Source organism: Mixophyes fleayi, chromosome 3 (assembly GCF_038048845.1).
Source record: "Mixophyes fleayi isolate aMixFle1 chromosome 3, aMixFle1.hap1, whole genome shotgun sequence".
In the NCBI taxonomy this organism is placed as follows: Eukaryota; Metazoa; Chordata; class Amphibia; order Anura; family Limnodynastidae; genus Mixophyes; species Mixophyes fleayi.
This window is the reverse complement of record NC_134404.1, coordinates 161589059-161609073: the sequence shown is the minus strand read 5'-3', so window position 1 is coordinate 161609073 and position 20015 is coordinate 161589059. Positions and strand designations below refer to the sequence as shown.

Genomic DNA, 20015 nt, shown 5'->3' with positions numbered 1-20015 from the left:
CAGTTAGGAACTGAGTAAATGTGTCACCCAAGCTAAGTAATTATGGTTGTTCTAATATGGACAACCCTATGAAGGCATCCAATACAATTTCCAGACTTCTAATGCAACATTATGACAATGAAATAAGTGTGTATTTGTCATTACAAAAATAGACACATTGTAAAAAGCAGTAAACACATCTGATACAAAGTTCAGCTGATTTAAAGTCAACATCATTTCTGACATCTCACTAAAGAGCTAAGTTGCTGAGTATCCTACATATAGGGGGAAAAGAAGAAATAACATTTTTAAAACTAGGGGTATAGCCATGACTTTTCTCAAACCACCACCAACAGACAACTCCCCGCCCCAAAATAAAGCTGACCACCTTGATATTTAAGAAAATGTGCAATGAAAAATGCATACAAATTTCTGAGCACATGTTTGGCAATGTTACTATTCACACTCTAAATTCAGAAGCTGTTTCCAGCTCCCCTATTCTGGGAGTAACTGGAGTAAAAAGGAAATAGCAACTAGTTAGTAAAAAAGGCAGTATAGAAATAAGTGAGGTATAGAAACCATAGTCCTGTGCAATAGTTACCTGGAATCTCTTCCCAGATACCCCGTTGTGTGGTGCTGGCGACAGTGTGATCATTACACCCATAGCAAATCATTTAACTCAGACATACAGTTTATTTTTGATTTTTTTGTGCATCACAGTTTAACAAACATGATGTGTACTATCTTCTCCATAGAACAGCATTGCGATGTCGCTAAATAGGCTATTTCACAAAATGTAATATAAGCATTTTTTAGGGTACTTTTGCCAACATTATTATTCACACATTTGCTAAAGGGTGCCAAAACTTCAGAAGTTATTCATTTTAGTTTGATAACTAAAACACAAAATGTAATTTAACAATTGTACATATATAATGTCTTACTATCACATCTTCCATCACCATAACTAGACACTACTTTAGCAAAGGATAAATATTGCCTGTTTACCTCTTGTAGCTTGTCCATTATATCCAGCGTTTGCTTCAGCTTGATGCTCAGCGCTGCCAAGTGGTACATAATTGTGTCATCATCTGTTATAGCTATACTGTTGCTTTGGTAATCGTGCTGTTGATCTAAAATAGGTATTTAGCAATGTATTAGAACTGTATTCAGTACAGAACTTGGGCACTGTCATTTTTCAAATACCATACAAATGGATAAAAACAGAATTGGTTTTGGTGGGCAATGGTTAGGTTTTATAAAAGAAAGCACAAGTAGCTAAACTTTTATATGTATATTTTATGTTTTAATGACAATTTTGCTGCTCTATGTAGTTACATTGCATGAGTGTCATATTATCTCAAGAGTCACTCCAGACACAGGGCTACCCAATAAAGAATGATAATTTCTAAAAAATATAGCGAAATATATTACAGATAGCAACATTAATGATACAATATATAACATTATCTATTCCCTAAATGTATGCACTAAAAAGTAGACAGAGCAAACAGAGTCTGGCAAAGGATCATTTAGAGGTGTGGTAGAAACATCTGAATCCATTTAATTATTGGTGATTAGTAATATATTAACTTTGAGATCAAACCTGTGGTTGTTTGAACATTTTGCTGGTCTTTTGCCATTATCAAGCTGTTAACTCTGCTTCTTTATGGCCTGTTATATAGTTTAGTATGTGAATGTTTTGGACACATATGTGTTTCAGTTAGTAGTGTATATACACAACTGCTCACTTTGGTAAATTATAAACACATTGGTCATTGAATAAAAATTTAGGGGAATATTCAATTGGGTCTGGCGCTCGCAATTACACGCGGCTGCACAAGTCCCGTTACCGCAACACTGTGGATTTCCGTGCGCACCCCATAGGGTTGTGAAGGGAAATCCGTGATGTTGCGGTACCGTATTGTCACTTTACAAGTGCAGCCGCGCGTAATCGCGAGCCCTGGACCTACTGAAGATGATGATCATAAGCACTATGTAGGTGCTTCTAATTCTAATTAGCCATCTGCATATAAATACCTTCTGCTTGTAGTACTTAATTAATTAGCATTGTGCTATATTATATAAACTTGTGATCATTGATTTGCATTGTATAATTAACATTTTCATTTGGACTACTGCAGGAAAGAAGATATGATATGCTTGGATTTCATTTAATTTGTACTTGTATTTAATTACATTTTATATTGAAAATGTGACTTTCCCATCTATTAATGACACTGTTATGACACTATTTTTCTTTTCTGTATATGACACTTCATTACAGATACTGTGTATAAATAGTGCTACTTTGGCATTTACCGCTAACACACTGAAGCCAGATTTCTACGCTATCTCTATGCTATAGTGTGGCATAAGTATATACACTTGTGCGCCTGACGGACGCAAGGTGCAATTGCTTTTGTCTTTAAGTTGAAATGTATCCAACTGAACATATGCATGTAAATATGTTTTACTTTTGTACACAAACGTTCGACGTGCAAATACATCCACCTTTAAATGAGCCCCATTGCATCTGTTATTGTATATTAATCCAATAATATTGATTGTATAGCTACTTTGTAACATTGTTTAAATATTATTTTGAATAGTGAATAGTCATAAGCTGAATGAACCAATATCTCAGGAAGTCCTTTCTCCACTTTTATAGAGTATATATACCCCATACGCTAGGATCTAACTGGACAAATCAGCCCTGTATAAAAAATATAACTGGTGTAACTTGTTTTATTAAGTTTCCCATAACTCATGCAACAGTGACATCATTGCCATGAAGCTCTGAATATATCTTGGTATGTTTTATTTAGACACAATAGTCTACCCATTTTTCCTGTCACATTGTGGTTTTGCAATTAGTTTGATTTCCTTGGTCTCTTTATTCGCTGTCTGTCATTACACAGGGGCAGTCATAATTAGATGTCCAGATTCACAGGCTCACAAAGCATAAGATAACTGAAGCTGTGCATAGTATAGAGGAAAAGGTCAAAGAGCAAAATAAACAAGCTAACATGTTCTGACGATTTCTAGTACAAAGTGAAGCAACTTAATTTTATGTTGGTGTAACAATAATAAATCACTAACATAGTAACATAGAATACCTTTTAACTATTATGTACATAAAATTAAGACATTAAATAAATGTGTATGTTGTAACCCAAAGCATTTGCCTACTTCCACTGTATTTGAGAATGTAAATGTCTATCTATTACAAGTAAATTTAGCTCTAATAATCAATTAATACATTGCATAACATTATAATACAGTGATCTTGAGGTATGCAATTCAATAGGAGGGATCTGGGTTCTAGCTACATACAAACCATTGGATGTGAAATGAAAATATGTGTTCAATGTCTTTGGATAAACACACATGGAAAATATAATATTTATGTTTATAAGAATAACTACCTGACCAAAATATTGTCACGTCTCAGGGACCAGTGTGTTAAACAGTCTTACTGACCAGTGTTGTACAGTGTCCCTTTGACTAATAGGTTATCATACAATACCAGTGTCTAGCAAGTTATATACTGCCCAAACGACCAACAAGTTAAGGTATCAAGAGTTTTACACATAAAAAAATAGAATTTGACATGAAGAAAAAAGAAAAATATCTTAGTTTAAGCTAGTGTAGCTGTAAATTCAAATACATTTATTAAATGAAAATATTACTAATATACCCATCAAAAACAGCAAAAAAATATACCGGAGCTGGATGTTACAGATAGTGGCATCTTCATACTGGCTTTACTAGTTTTCACAGTTTGCACAGAGGACAGTCTCCCAGGTGCAGTAGAAATGGAACTTAGAGATGAATATCTGTGAAGTCCATGTGCCCCTAGTAACCACTCACGTAAATGGCGTAATTCATCCTGAAAACAAGTGTACACTGCCAAGCAGGCTTGTATTCTGCATTGAAAGAAATGAAAGTATTACAAATACAACGGCTTAGACATGGGTTAAAACTTATGATCATCCAGTTCCTGCTGAACTGCTGCAAATGAGTTTTTATTTTGCACATAAGGAAAATACTGGCTCCTTATTTTAGTTAGCACACAAATACTTGATAGCTTTATTTTTACACTGACATTAAAAGTTAAACTAGGGCATGCTCTACCCAAATTATAAATCTGTCCCCACATTGTAAATTTACATCCCCGTCCAATACAACATGGTTTTGCCAAGGTTCAAAGTTACTAATTTTTTTGCTTACTTTTCTTAATGGCTCAGGCCCAATGTGTTCAGTGACTAGGTAATACATATAATATACATTTATATAGCTCATTATACACAGTACTATATTGCACGTAACAATGTACAAACAGTAATTAACACGACACAAAGGTTACTTTATATTTGATTCCTGACCATTGCATTATCTGTGTGGAGTTTGTATGTTCGCCCCGTGTTTGCGTGGGTTTCCTCCGGGTGCTCAGGTTTCCTCCCACACTCCAAATACATACTAGTAGGTTAATTGGCTGCTATCAAATTGACCCTAGTCTCTGTGTGAGTATGTTAGGGAACTTAGACTGTAAGCTCCAATGGCGAAGGGACTGATGTGGGTGAGTTCTCTGTACAGCGCTGCGGAATTAGTGGCAATATATAAATAGCTGCTGCTGCTGATGATGATGAAGACATGATCTATGATTTTCTATTAGCCAGATTCTATATACAATATTACACAGTGTAAAGTTAAGGATATAACTTTACAGGCTATGTCACTGCTATGGGGCCCAGAAGCACAAGTGACCCCCAACCCAGGGAATGCATACACCTAAGAGTCCCATCCGTCTTGCTGCATTTTATTTTTTTATGTGAGTAACAGAATATTGTATAGTTAATAATGTGTGTCACATTCAGTATTGACATGGGTTGGGCAGATCTCAGTAGAAGGTGTGGCTTTATAAATGCAGTATTAGAGTGTTTTGGAATGCCTTTTACATTTCTTTTGTTGCACCCACTCATTTCAATTTAAGCCCCTGTTCTAAGTTCTCCTGTGTTATACAGAATGGTAGTGTCTTCTACATTACTTACCGTTCATAAAACGTACTGTTGCTTTTTAACATTTTTTTCTTGTTTTCCTCTGCTTTAAGGTTCTTTTCTTCTCCTGCACCAAGAACATGTTCTTCATTATCTGTTGTTATGTGTAGTCTTATTATGTCCCAGAGTAAATTTTCTGAACCTCCTGCTTTGATGCTTTCTCTCAGGAATGATCGGCAGTTCTGAGCCAATTGATTGGATACCTGGTTCAAAAAAAATGCAATGCAGTCTGCTCCAAACTGATATTGTATTACATTGGCCTAACCTTTCTCCACTGTTTGAGAATCATGACAATAGATCTATTCCAATACCAGTGGCTATTTACATGTTTCTCTGCAGTAAGGGCGACAAATCAATAAGAACTGGTTAATTTGATTTTTTGTGAATATAAAAAACATGATAGGGCAAGAAAAGATATGGAATGTGTAAGGTCAGCATTGTAAATATTAATGCTACAATTTTCAAGATAACATTTGTGAGCGGTATCATCACTAAAGCCCACGTTGACCTAGGCAGAATCCCCTTACCCACTTTCACAGTTGCTATTTACTCCATATATAACACCTACAATACATCATAAAATGATCAGCAGGATCTGATAACCACTTACTAGTAGATTATACATCTGCTCTACAGTTCCAAGGACTAACTGTACACTTTTATTGGTTAGCATTTTATACATTCCCATTGGTGACAAGCATGTTGTACATCTCAAGGGACCAGCATGTTATGAATCCAGAACATGTTATACCACAGGCATATTAGGATATACAGCCCCTACCATCACATAGCAGAAAGTTCAGCACTTGTTTGTGAGATTCAATTCTATAAGTCAAGGAATTGTCCCAAAACCTGGTTTTGGGGCAAGCAGGTATAATATAAGAAATTACTGCACATACTGGTCTTTCTATGTATACAATCCATTTCTTATGCCCATGTTTTTCAAAACACAAATGCCTTAGTCAGGGTAGGACAACATACAAATATACAGGGTATTATTGCAAGTCTTAAAGACATTAAAGCATTAAAATTCGCTAAAGGATAACTCCACCCAAAATGGGAAATTTATTCATGTTTTTAAACATAGCAATTGGCATTTGCTATATTGAGTGTTTGTTAACCTCATTTTTATTAATAAGTTGTTTTGCTTATGTCGAAACATACATCAGGGAATGATTAATGGTTTAATTTACTTTCATAGGTTGTATGCTGTTTTAAAAGCACTGTGGTTATCTGTATTTTTAGCAGTCATCCTTGCAGTATTGTGGACATGGTGTCTTGTATGGTAATCAGACTTGCCTGAAAAATCTATTTGCAGTTGATTAAAGAAGTTAACTGTTTGCTGTTGCCCAGTCAGAAGTCCAGGTAGCACTGTGTTGAAAATCACTTTATGTTAGAAGCCTAAGGCTATGTATCCACTGGCATTAAAAGTAAGAGTTTAACATGTACTTATAATGCAAGCTAAGTGTATGTGAAAATAAAAATCATTGTACCAAATGAGACCATACATATCAGTGTTTTGTATGTGTGTATTATTTTGAATACATCTTGTTCCATTTCAGTACACCGGACACTCAACAAAGCAGTTGAAAACTTTCATCATTCTCAATGGGGGCACGTTTTAAATTCTGTGTAATGTCATGAAGATGTGTTTACATGCGCATTCCCACATCTGTTTGTCTTCAACAATATAACTTGCTCTTTTGTCATAGAAGCATGTTTAATAAACACACATTGAACATACTTGTGAATGCATCTAAAAGTATATCAAACATATTATTCACTTAAATTCAGTGCAGTTTATATGCAGTTTAAATGCATTTTAACATGCATTGCAAACGCCAATATGTATGTATGCAATGTGAATGAAGGGACCCCTTCCACTTTCTGTTGTCCTGGCTTCATAACCTCACTGACATTGGTAACATGGAGCCATTTACACAAATGTCTGTACTTTTTATTCACTGGTTAGTAAAGTCTTTAAATAAATAAAAACTGTAAAAAGCATAAAAAAACATATAAACTGAAAAAGTAATGCTTATGTCGGCCCTAAGATGACCATTAAATTGAAGCTACATATAAAATACAAGTTAACCCGTGCATGATACTCATGCATTCTAGTCAATCAAGCTACTTAAGGTCTAAAAAAGGTTCTTGTCATGCATTTGGGCCTAGCCCAGGCCTCCTCAGGGGAAGAGCGTTACTTCCCGACGCAAGCGCCCTTTTTAATGTGTGTTCATGAGGTAAAATGACCTCACGAAAATGAGTTTGACCCCTCAACTCGTAAATTTAGCCTTTACTACCCCTCCCACGGGGGGAAGGGGGGATGATGGAAGTTAACTAACTTCACTATTCTAATTTTTTTGTCAAATAATGTCAGTATACCAAATTTCAGGTCAATTGGATGAGCCCTTTCTGAGAAAATAGTTTTTTCCACACACACTAACACACGCCGCTACACGTGTGTTCATGAGGTAAAATTACCTCACGAAAATGAGTTTGAGCCCTCAACTCGTAAATTTAGCCTTTACTACCCCTCCCACGGGGGGAAGGGGGATGATGGAAGTTAACTGACTTCACTATTCTAATTTTTTTGTCAAATAATATCAGTATACCAAATTTCAGCTCAATTGGATGAGCCCTTTCTGAGAAAATAGTTTTTTCCACACACACACACGCCGCTAGGCTTTTACTTTTATATATTAGATAATGCTAAGAATGTAGTAGGTCAGTGTATAACTCCGCCCAGCAGGTGGCACTGCAGCTTGTTGTTTTTTTTTTCACACACAGACTAACACACGCCACTAGGCTTTTATATTATAGATACATAGTGGATTTATGTGGGAATGAAAGGTCCATTTTAAAGCACTAATCCAGATAGTGAGATAGTTACCTTAGTGAGCAGCAGTCCCAGATACCCATTCTTCGAGTAAAAGCGTGACATGCTTTCCATTTGTTGGATGCCATTGAAGAATCCTGGTAGAATGCTGGTAATTAAGTTGGCTGGGTCATTATCTGTGGCCAAAGCATTCAGGTGACGGTAAAGTGCTTCCAAGTACTTAACGCGATCCTTGGTAGCATTTGTTGCCTCTGTAATACTAAGTAATAAAGAGTAATATGATCAAATTAAATGCTGATCTTAATTATAGTAATTATTTAAAGGTCATAGGTACATATTTTTCTTCTTCAAAATCTTCTTGTTACTCCTTACTGCTGAAAAATGCATGTAAACGGACTGTCTGGCATCTGTAGTCTCCCATTTATCTATCTCATGGGATTTAAGTTGTGTCAGTATGCCCCACTTGTACTAGAATGTCCTTACCTGATATCCACAGCTTTCCATCTCTTTAGCAGTCGTGATTTGGTATAAATCATGATACCAATGACAGACTTGCATTCTTTTCCTCGTAGTTGCTCAGTAATTAATCCCAAGATTTTTTGTCTCCTGTGCCAGCGTTCAAGCTCAGTCAGGGGAGTAGATGTAATATCCAAAATTCTAAACCAATGGAATTTAGGTTATATGTGAAAGATTATGTAGTAGGCCATAATAATGTGCAGCAGGGTTGCAACTGGATCTTTTTTCATTCAAATATATATATATATATATATATATATATATATATATATATATATATACACACATATACACACATATACACACATATATATATATATATATATATATATATATATATATATATATATATATATATATATATATACACACACACACACACACATATAGATATAGATATATATTTGTAACACCAAAACATAGTTGATTTTTGTTTAGGGTGTAATTATCCCATTTGTTTCAATAATTTACTAAATTCCAGATAGTTCCATAGAATACAAACTACACCGTGACTAATATAAAAATAACCCGCCTGAATATCGGATTTGACATGAATATTACCTTTCATCCACAGCTTCCTTCAAAATTTGATCAATGGTTTTTATCCACTGAAAAACCAAGGCTTCATTTTCATTGATAATCTCTGAATCCAGAACGGCAGATCTCTGTTGTAGAAAGTCAGGACTAATAATTTTCTGTGGTCTCTTCAAAATCTGCATCACAAATGATATACTCAGTCAGAGAACTGAAAATGACTATTTTCGAAATATCTTGCCAGTACAAGGGTAGTAAAACAAAGCTAGTTGTGGATATTATTATATGGCAATGAAGAAAATAGGGATATATTTTTGACACAGTAATATTACATTTATTTTCTTACTTCCACCACTTGAGGGGTATGTGGTGGAATTTTGGAGCAAGTGTGGGTCTGAGTGGCATATGGGTGCAATTTGGTATGAGTAATATGGAAGTGTGGATGTCGTTTTGGGATGTTTTTGTATTCCTGAAACCGCTATATATCACCGCAGTACTAGCTCTGTTGCTAATATAATGGAGTGGAGCTCTCAGCGGCAGAGCAGTAATATTTATAACTGGGGAACACCTAGGTGAGGAAATAAAGAAGGTTGTGTGGGGGTGTTTTTATTTCAGTTCTATTTTAGATTTGGTGTGTATTTATTTACAGTTACATTAAAATATTATAAAACAGGGACATTGTCAATATTGATAACTTACATAGACAGATGTTTTAAAATAATGTACAATTTACAACTGTGCATAGTATACATCTGACTTGACACTGGCAAACGTCACTTTTTAATACATACAACCAAATACTAAAATGGAATGAACATAAACGTTTGGCTGCTGCTTATACTTACTGTCATGTGTTGCTTTTCCAAATTGGTTATGGTGGCTGCTTCTTCAATAGCTGCAACGTATTTTTCCAGACCTGAGAGAAAATGAGCCACGCTCTCCTGACTGCAGGAGCCCCAGTCTTTTTGAGCACGCAGAATTGGGATACACAGTTCATTTAGTAAACACTTCAGACTTTCCACTGGGTTTTCCTTTATTTCACCACAGAAAATTTCCTTCTCCATCAGAGCAGCATCAACATCATGATTTGTCTGAATGTAAAAATACATTATTAGCAATGGTCACGTGACTATTGTGCCTACCATACATAGATTAAGAATGATGTGTATATTCAAATTCTATAAATGTTCACGTTAGTAAATATTGACAGAAATATTACTTATTAAATAGCAGATTGTTATCTAAGGTTTTTCGGACACATATTTTACCTAAGCCTACTTTTTAGAAGACATAAATAGTAACAATTGCTAATGTAGTGTCTTTGTACTTACCTCTGAGCGTAAAAAGTAAAGGACTATGGGGAAATGAATTTTCCAGTTTGCATTTTCTAAACTTTGTAGATCTGATTTGACATGAAATTGCCAGGATGTGGGATTTGTTTTGTCATTAGCTTCAATCAAAAAGAAGAGGACCTGATTTCCTTCAGCTGCATGGAATAAAGTTATAGACTAGTGTCACACAAATATCCAAAACAGTAACATCATCTTAAAATGCTGTACTATAGTGCAGGCTTTCTTGAATGGTATATTTAATACAACATGAAATATACTATATTCTCCTGCAATTTGTGTGCCCTTATTTCAACGCAAAGACACACAAGTAACAGGCTTACCAGACTGAAAAAAGTAAACTACATACATATTGCATATACTATGCACACATGCATACTGTACACACCTCTTAGTAATTTCATTCCTGTTGATTTTTTTTCATGATACACAGTAACAACACATTTAGAAATGACATGATAAATATTGGTGTCCACACTGCCATTCATGCCAACATCGCTAGACCCTACAGCCATGACCTAAATTTGTACTGCGCATATGCACCAAAAAAGCATTTAAGTATGCCAGTATTTAGAATTTTGCATATCCCAGACTTGCCTCCTTAAACCAGGAGAGACGTTACATTGGCAGCAAGGGAAGTACAAGTGTAGAAGTACAGTAAGGGCTTGGTCGTGTAATTGCCTATAGTTAGAGGAAAGATCTTTGCACCAAGCACTAGCAGCCATAAACAACTTGGGTTTGCTGGTACTTGTAGTACAACTATTCCAGGTAATCAACGGGGAATAAAAAAAAACAAAAACAAACGGACATTCAACTGTCACCAACTAGCTTAAATCATATCTGAATGCATTTTGAATGTAACCTTATGTGGACACATTTATATGTTCACTTTGGATTCAACGTATCATAAGATATGTGTAACGCAAAATAAACAAATATGCCATTTTTTAGTTATTTGTTTTATATCTGCGTTTAGGAACACAAGTGCGTCCAAGTCTAAATGACCCTCTATGTGCTGGATTGAAAATGTATGGCAAGTCTGCTGTTGTAAAGGGAAATCCTATGACATCATTATGAGATAGCACGAAGCATTCCATACACGGCAGGCTCCAGAAGCAGGAGTAAAGACCTGGAATAGGCCTGCTTTGCACGTCAGCATTAATAGATCCGTTCTGATCTGTTATATTAGTTATTGTTAAATCCAATTTACATTGGATGAAACATCATGAGAATAAAGAAGAGTTACTGGAGGATTCTCTTCAGGATTTCCCCTGATAACAATCTATAAGATCTTCCTTGATAAAAAAATAAAAAAAAATTGTTAAATTGGGCCTGATTATTGCCTGAGAAAACTTCTGTGAAGCTGTAGTCCTCTCTAAGCATCCCCTTTCCTGTCACGTACACTGCAGTTTTTTTGACACCAAGGCCCTGGCATTTTGTAGTAGTTTTTATTTAACAAATAGGGGGATCCAAATGTGTAAGCAGACTGGTTTTTACTAGACGTTTCACCTTTGCAACCTTGGTCATAGAAACTCATTACTCAAAGACCAAAGTGCTCTAAAAGATCCCAGCAAACCGGCAAAGCGGTATCAATAGATACAACAGTGCTGCAGTGACACACTGGTGATTTTTCCAAAGTCATTAACAATCTCAGTGGAAATACTTTTCAAATGTTTTTTCACAGACATCCATTAAATGATATTTGAGGATTTCACACCAGCAATTTTCCTCTAGTAACTGGCTGTGTATTGTTGCGGGACATGCAGCCCTGTTGAAATTATTGGTACAACTATCTGCCACATGGAGCATAATTATCCTATCCATAATTATAGAATATTTTGGGACAGATTAAAGTTTATGGGCATATTGGCTACCTGGTGGCATATATGTTATATAGGCTATATAATGGTGTGTATATGGGCATATTGAGTGGCGGCATATGAAGCTATATGGGAAAGGACACGATACAGACCTCTTAACTGCAAATGTGATCAGACACAGATAGCCTGGTGCTAGTAAGGAACTGAACTACTTTCAAGGTCATGCCCCCCAAATGTGGTTCTTCCCTGATTAAACACACTACTTAGTCAGGTTTCCTGTGCAGTTTATAATTCTTTATTACTAAAGTGAGGCTGTGTGGGCACATTTGCTATCTACTGCTATATGTGGCTATAAAAAGATTGCCTATACTGTTACATGTGAGGGTATATAAAAGTATACATTCTTTGTTATCATAGTTTGTGTATTAAATAATACAATTTTGGCCCATATTATAAAGTATATATATATATATATATATATATATATATATATATATATGTATATATTAGTACATATATATTAGTATATATATATACATATATATATATATATATATATATATATATATGTATCTATATATATATCTGTATATATGTCTCTGTATAAAGTACAGTGTGTGGTTTCATTTATGAATTTATGATATAACAACATGCTAATGTTCGTGACGTAAAGTGCCACGCATAAGCAAATTGATTTTGCCATGTACTACAGATATAATTTTTTTTGCTGTGACTAACTTTTAGGCACAACTAGAAATTTGCAGTAAAAAGTAAACTTTTGACAGTGTGATTTGTGCGCCACTCTAAGCAATGTATGGAAACACTAAAAGATTCCTAGATATTCTTGGCTAAAAGTTATTCTCAAGCATCTCCCAGTAAAAAATTGTTCAAGTCGACACATTTGTATTACATGAGTCTACGATGCGTCTTGCATTTGACAAAACTCACCTAAAGAGTATATTTAAAATATGAAACAAATGACAGATAAAAATAAATAAACAAATGTAATCAGTTACAGTAGGTCATAAAAAAAGTCCAGCCTTTGCCAAACATATCTCAGTTAACCTACATTGTTGCTCTTCTGTGCGGTTATAATACAAAACAAGCTGTCACACAATAGCAGATAATGTAAGTTAGTACTTTCATTAAACCTACATGCAGTTAAATGAAGATCACTATTTCTTGCTAGTAAACATTATAAACACACTTCTCAGTGTAAGATGTACTAACCCTGGAGAAACCTGTTGATAAGTTGTAGATTTTCAGCTTGGGTGACAAAAGATTCTAAAGCTGATGAGCTGTCCTCTCCTCCTCCATTGTGTAGCGTCTGTTGCACTTTGCCTGCTATCCACCAGTGTCTTTCGTCCATTTTTACCTTTTTTTTATTGGCAAAACATTAAAATAGCTGCTTCTTACAAAAAAGAGACGTATTAGAGAAAGCAGGACCTATATCAGAGTTTAGTACAGTTGTATCTGTTGTCAAGGCCAACAGTAAACAGTCGCAAACAATGGACATCTCTCTAACTAGTAAGCCTTTCATTAACTCCAGGGGCAATAACAAAAGGAGCTGTGTTTGTAACACCAGTTATTTGCTGTGGACTGTGTACATGTAAAATAACCTGTAGCAATACAGTGAAACAGCAGGATGCCGTGATACAGCACATGAACAAAAGAAAGATCACTGTACGGAGAATGAGTTGGGCAGTACTTGAGTATTTAAAAAATATATAAATTGGTTGTAAAACTTTACAATGTAAAAGAGGCGCATTACAATAAATCATTGTGTGTCATGCTTGACTCCTGCAGAAAGCAGAGGAGGTTGACATCCCTCAAACACATACATTTTTGTGTCACAAATTATTTATGTTATTTAGAACAGCCAAAAAGTCTTCATTTGTCACCAATATATTACATACTACATTATATAATGTTACCCAGTATTATTCACTGGTACTAATGCAGCGTAAAAGGAAACACAGAGAAAATTTAATGTATACATTTTTTTAATTAAATTTCATAATTTAAAAATCAATCATAATAAGTAATCATCATAAATAATAAAAAGGGGGAATCCCGGATGTGTGTCCCTCAAATGGCCCTGCTCATATTAGGTTAATACAGGTGACTTGTGCACGAACTACAAGTTGTCTACTCTTTGTGTTGCAGAATTACTTTGCAATATCCTGTTGATAGCGGATCTGCCAGTGCAACATGATTTTCCAAATGGAAGTATTTTTCATATGCAATATTTCCATAGTTGACATCTGTCTCTAATGTCCGGGGTCAGAATTTCCAGGTACAAACTCGCTGCTGGAAGTCTCTGTTCTAGCGTTTAAATGCTGTGCCCGATTCGCATTTTTAATGCATCTGCAAAGCATGCAAACACATTTAAAAATAAAACCCACTCTAGTCTGTGTCTATACCCATTTGCATTGTGACTTGTTTATGTAAATGCTTCTTGCTCCATTTCAGTGCATTAATGTAGCCGCACTTGAGGAAGTTCATTGATCTATAGAGAAGCGCATTGTGTACATAGTCATTAGGGATTAAGATGAGTGGTTTAAAAATGCATCATCAACTGCCCATTCATTTTGATGGGGTTCTGCGCTACATGTACAAACCACATTTAAATGAATGGGCCATTGACATGAATGGAGTCAAGCAGAACTAGCAAATTCCCTCCCTGTACCCTCAAAGGAGAGAGTACCCCAAGATTCCCCCTCGCCACCAAACTTTCACAAGCAGTTAGCACAGGAAACCGCTTATGATTGGCTAATGAATTATTGAGGTTTATAATCAATTCATTCATACGAACATTGCATTAGCTACAAGCTGTTATACATTATTTATTTTCTGTTTTTCAAAGTTGCAGGCTCTATTAATAGCTGTTTTTGCTAACTCAATATCAAACATCATACAGGAAATTTTTTAGGTGTATTGAATTCACTCTTCTCTCATTCTATGTCATTCAATTAAAGGTTCTGAGCAGAGCTCTGCCTTGTCTCTTATGTTTTTTACTTTTATTTCCTGTGGATTAATAGACGATTTTCCCATGGATTATTTTGTCTGGATTACAATAATTTTTGCTATTGGATTACAAATATGGTACACTCCCTTTGGAATACAAGAAGAAGATTACCTTGGTGGGAATACAAGGATAAGATTTATTTTTTAATAATAAATTAGTGTTAAGGGTTTCTGGGAACTTGTTTTTATTTTGTTAACATTTTATTAAGAACATCTGAAAATGCAGACTAATAATAAACATTGCAAAGGTAATAATTGTACACTCAATGCAGTGGGAGCTATAAAGAAGTAAAAGAAAAGAGAATACAAAGGAGCATATTCAATTGTCTGTGTTACTCTCAAAAGTAACACGGCGTTAAAAGTATTACCGTTATTACAGTAATTCTAAGCCGTATTTCAGCCGGCGTTAAAGGTACCATAATAACGGTAATTACGCGCATTATTACCATAATAACGGTAATAGTGCACAAGCCATGCTACTTTTGCGAGTAACGCAGACAATTGAATATGCCCCTAAGTATCTTTTTGGGAGTATATATTTCAATTAAAGTATATTTAACAATCATGTTTGTGTTTTATTTAATTGTTATTATATATTTTTTCAGCATGTGGCTGGTTATACCTAGGGGGGGGGGTTTCTTTTGTGGGCCCAAACTCTATAGGAGGAGTCCCTATTCCCAGTGAGGGGGGAGAACTCCATATCACTAAAGAGAATCCCAAGAGAGAGAGGGGGACATTTTGCATGGAAGAGACCCTGGAGTGGCGGTTGCTACAAGAGGCATGGTAGCTGAAGTGTCAAAGCCAGGGGCTGTGAGTACACAGAGAGAAGTGTCAGAGCCCAAAGTAGAATTCATCCCCGCAGAGGAGGGGTGAGCTGCAGTTGAGAGTTACACAGCGTATGTCAGAACTGCATTGAGAACCTTTCTGCCTGTTAGCATCCATGTGAATGCCCCTGCAGAGAAGGGGTGAACTGCAGTGAAGTATGGCGTACTGGAGTGTAAGAGACATGTGATCTATGTTATATAACATCTAGATAACATTAAGAACTGTGCAGGAGTAAGGAGATATATTTGCAACCATATTCATATTGCTCATTAAGAACTGTGCTGGAGAGAGTAAGGGGCTGTATATATATTTCTTAATTGCTGCAACCATTACGATTATCGTGCTGGAGGAAGAGGAGTGTAAATAAAGAGTTCAGTTTGTCATAGAGATGGTCTGGTGCCCAAATTATTCTGACTTTTATTGCACTGTACCACAAAGTGACATCACCTTTGTCCTACTACCTACAATGAGACACCTGCATGTGCAGGGACCCCCTGGTCATTTACATTCATGCCCACCAGCTAGTCAACTCCCCCTTCATGTGAACTTCCCATTAATGCAAATAGAGAGGGAGTGGTCAAAACCCCACTCAGCATTAATTACCGTATATACTCGATTATAAGCCGAGGCACCTAATTTTACCACAAAAAACTGGGAAAACTTATTGACTCGAGTATATGTCTAGGATGGGAAATGACTTGCTTCTTTTATGAAGCTCAGGCTGCAAAAATGTCTCCAAATGTACCAAAAAATCAGCAACCATATTAGTAAGGTTTATATATAGTGTATATATACAGTGCCGTAACTAGTAACATTTTAGTGCCCTGGGCGAGACAAGGCACCGGCGCCCCCCATCTAAGTGGGAGTGGCATTTGACAAGTGGGTGTGGCCAACCTAATGTGGGGGTGTGGCTAGCACCTTACTGAAATAATTCTGTTACACATATTTGCAAATGCATGATATATATATATATATATATATATATATATATATATATATACCAATGGGACACCACAGTCCCCATTGAGTATTATGGGGACTGCTGGATTGTGCGATAATTTGCTTAATGAGGAAGATATCTCCGATATCTCCTGTTAGACTTTTGTTAAATGGCCACATTACTTAAAAATGTCTAAGCCATTCAGAAAAATCCATTTCGCATAGTTTAGGGCTCTGTGATTGTACAATTCATTATCCTTTATTGGATATTAATTACATATTACTTCAAATGTTTGGTGAAATTCAACTTACATAATGTACAATTCTGTCCAGAAAAAAAACATACATAAAACACAATTGTATACATTTATAAGTCTCTGTAATATTATGCACCACATGAAATCAAAGTTATTTCTTATCAGTGTTCAGCACTGAGGCAAACATGTGAAATGGTTAAAAGATGACAACCAGTTAAAATTCACAAAGCTTCTATTTATAAACAATGTCCTGAATGAACATTCCTCCTAATGTTTGTAAATCCTGAATATTGGCATAGGTGTCCAGGAATAGTGGAAACGTTCACTTACAGTTAGTGGCAGTATATCCATTTCCGTGTCCGGTTTCTATCTGCAGAGTTTGTTACTCCTCCTATATAAATTGGAGGGTGTCACGGGCACTAGGAGTCTTTACCCAGGGATCACCAGGTGGTAGGCTTACCAGAGCAATGTAGGTGGTAATAGGGTACTCTGGTAGCAGGGTGATCACGGAACAGTAAATAGCAGATGATGAGATGCTCAGGAAAGTCTATGACTAGCAACACTGGTAATATGGAGGTAATAGTACACGAGGAACTGTATGGACAAGGACACGTGAAGGTAGTCAGTGGTCTGCGATAGCAAGTTGTACCACTGCTATAGTGAGGAGGAATGTCCAACAGAAACGAGGAGGTGATGAGAGTCAGCGGTCTGCGGATAGCAAGTTGTACCGCTGTCTGAGTGAAGGAATGGAATCCAAGTGGAGGTATCCGGGGAGTCAGTGGTCTGCGATAGCAAGTTGTACCACTGCTATGTGAGAGGATACTGGAACAGGTGAAACTGGAAACAGGGATCAGTGGTCTGCTACTAGCAAGTTGTACCACTGAATATATATGTGAGGAGGTGCACGGGGAGAGACTGCAACACAGGGTAAACACGGCACCTTAACACGATCCACAGTAATATGCACAATATAGATATATGAATGACTGAACAGCACTGCAAATATGGAAAGTCTCTTGAAGTAATCCGGAACAAGATAGTACAGTCAATGATGGCAACAGACTCCGCGGATAGCAGACTCCAGAGGAGAACCAACACAGTCCAGCAAGATATGCAATACACCAGCACAGTCAATGAGAAGTATGCATACCGTGGTTCAGAAGCAGGCAGTCAGACAGGAGTGCAGCGATACCTGAGCGGCAGGAGGCCGGCAGGATGAGAAGTCCCTGGATGGAGGAAGCAGAGGTCTAGTAGGTGCAGCGCACAGGTAAGTAAACCAACAGGGACACGAATCCACAGGAATCGGTAGAACGCGGAACTAGACTCTTGGAGGACCCAGGAGAATGGTGATGACCTAGCAGCAGGATAGCGGATGAGACACGAATCCAATGCGGACAGGCGGGTAGAGACCAGCGGAACACAGGAAGGCGTGGAGAGCGGATCAGCAGTAGATGGACGACTAGCGCTGGCAGCAGCAGCAGGACTCTGCGGACACACGGAGGTAACCAGTAGCAACCAGCAGATGCAAATAGCGATGGAACACGGGTGAGCAGAGTAGACCAGGGGCTGTTGATCACGGAGGGTAGCGGATGGCAATAATAGCAGCAGTCTCGAGGAAACACGGGAGAGATGAGATGAAGACTGCAGTGCACAGAGGCAGCGGATAGGAATCAGCTAACAGTCACGATGATGAAACACAGACGAGTTGCAAGCTAGAGTCTGTAGTGCACGGAGGCAGCGGATAGGAATCAGCTAACAGTCACGATGTGAAACACAGACGAGTTGTACGCTGGAGACTGTAGTGCACAGAGGCAGCGGATAGGAATCAGCTAACAGTCACGATGAGGAAACACAGACGAGTTGCAAGCTGGAGACTGTAGTGCACGGAGGCAGCGGATAGGAATCAGCTCACAGTCTTGATGATGAACAGGTGAGTAGATGTGGAGAGTGGCTGAAGTGCACGGAGGCAGCGGATAGGAATCAGCAAACAGTCACAATGATATGAGATAGAGTTGAAGTGGCTTAGAAGACTGTAGTGCACGGAGGCAGCGGATAGGAATCAGCTAACAGTCACGATGATACACTTGATGGTAGAAGTGGTATGGGAACCACAGTAGTAGAAGTGGTTTGGAAACCACAGAGGTAGAAGTGGTTTGGAAACCACAGGAATCAGCAGCGCTGAATACACGAGGAAACACAGGAACACCTTCAGAGACTCATGGGGAATGAGACTCCAAGATCAGGCAACGTGGTGTTGACCACAGGTGCTTAATATAGGGAGTGTTGCCTGATCTGCCAATTAAGTTAAAGGGACATACACTGAAGGGTAGAAAAGGGCTGCGCATGCGCAGACCCTCAGGATGGAGGACGGCCACGGTTCCTAAATGTCCGGGAAGAGGCACTCACGGTCCGGTGAGTGACAGTACCCCCCCTTTTAAAGGTGGGCACAGAACGCCTGGAACCGGGCTTGTCCGGATTTTTGGAATAAAACTTCTTCAAAAGGGCAGGAGCATTAAGATCTTCAGCTTTGATCCAAGAGCGCTCCTCAGGACCAAAGCCCTTCCAATGAACGAGGAAACGGAGGACTCCTCGCGAAATTTTTGCATCCAATACCTCAGTAATCTCGAAATCCTCCTCCTGGTGAACTTGAACTGGCTGCGGAGCTGAGGGAGGAGTTGAGAAACGGTTGATGATAAGAGGTTTGAGTAAAGACACATGAAAGGCATTGGAAATCCGAAGATTCTTAGGAAGAAGAAGTTTAACACATACTGGATTGATTATTTGAATGATCCTATATGGACCAATAAAACGAGGGGCGAATTTCATAGATGGGACCTTCAAACGAATATTTTTGGTAGATAACCAGACAC

At 37.4% G+C, this 20015-nt stretch overlaps 1 protein-coding gene across 1 annotated transcript in view; it reads right to left on the bottom strand.

The window, feature by feature from the left end:
* The window catches only part of LOC142143197 (dynein axonemal heavy chain 5-like), a 188890-nt gene extending 175424 nt beyond the window's left edge, over nucleotides 1-13466 (bottom strand). The window contains 9 exon segments of the mRNA XM_075200908.1: nucleotides 988-1112; nucleotides 3706-3908; nucleotides 5034-5242; nucleotides 7933-8137; nucleotides 8362-8535; nucleotides 8956-9107; nucleotides 9774-10019; nucleotides 10260-10414; nucleotides 13328-13466. Coding sequence (XP_075057009.1) covers nucleotides 988-1112; nucleotides 3706-3908; nucleotides 5034-5242; nucleotides 7933-8137; nucleotides 8362-8535; nucleotides 8956-9107; nucleotides 9774-10019; nucleotides 10260-10414; nucleotides 13328-13466 — 1608 coding nt within the window.
* Nucleotides 13467-20015: the final 6549 nt, after the last annotated feature.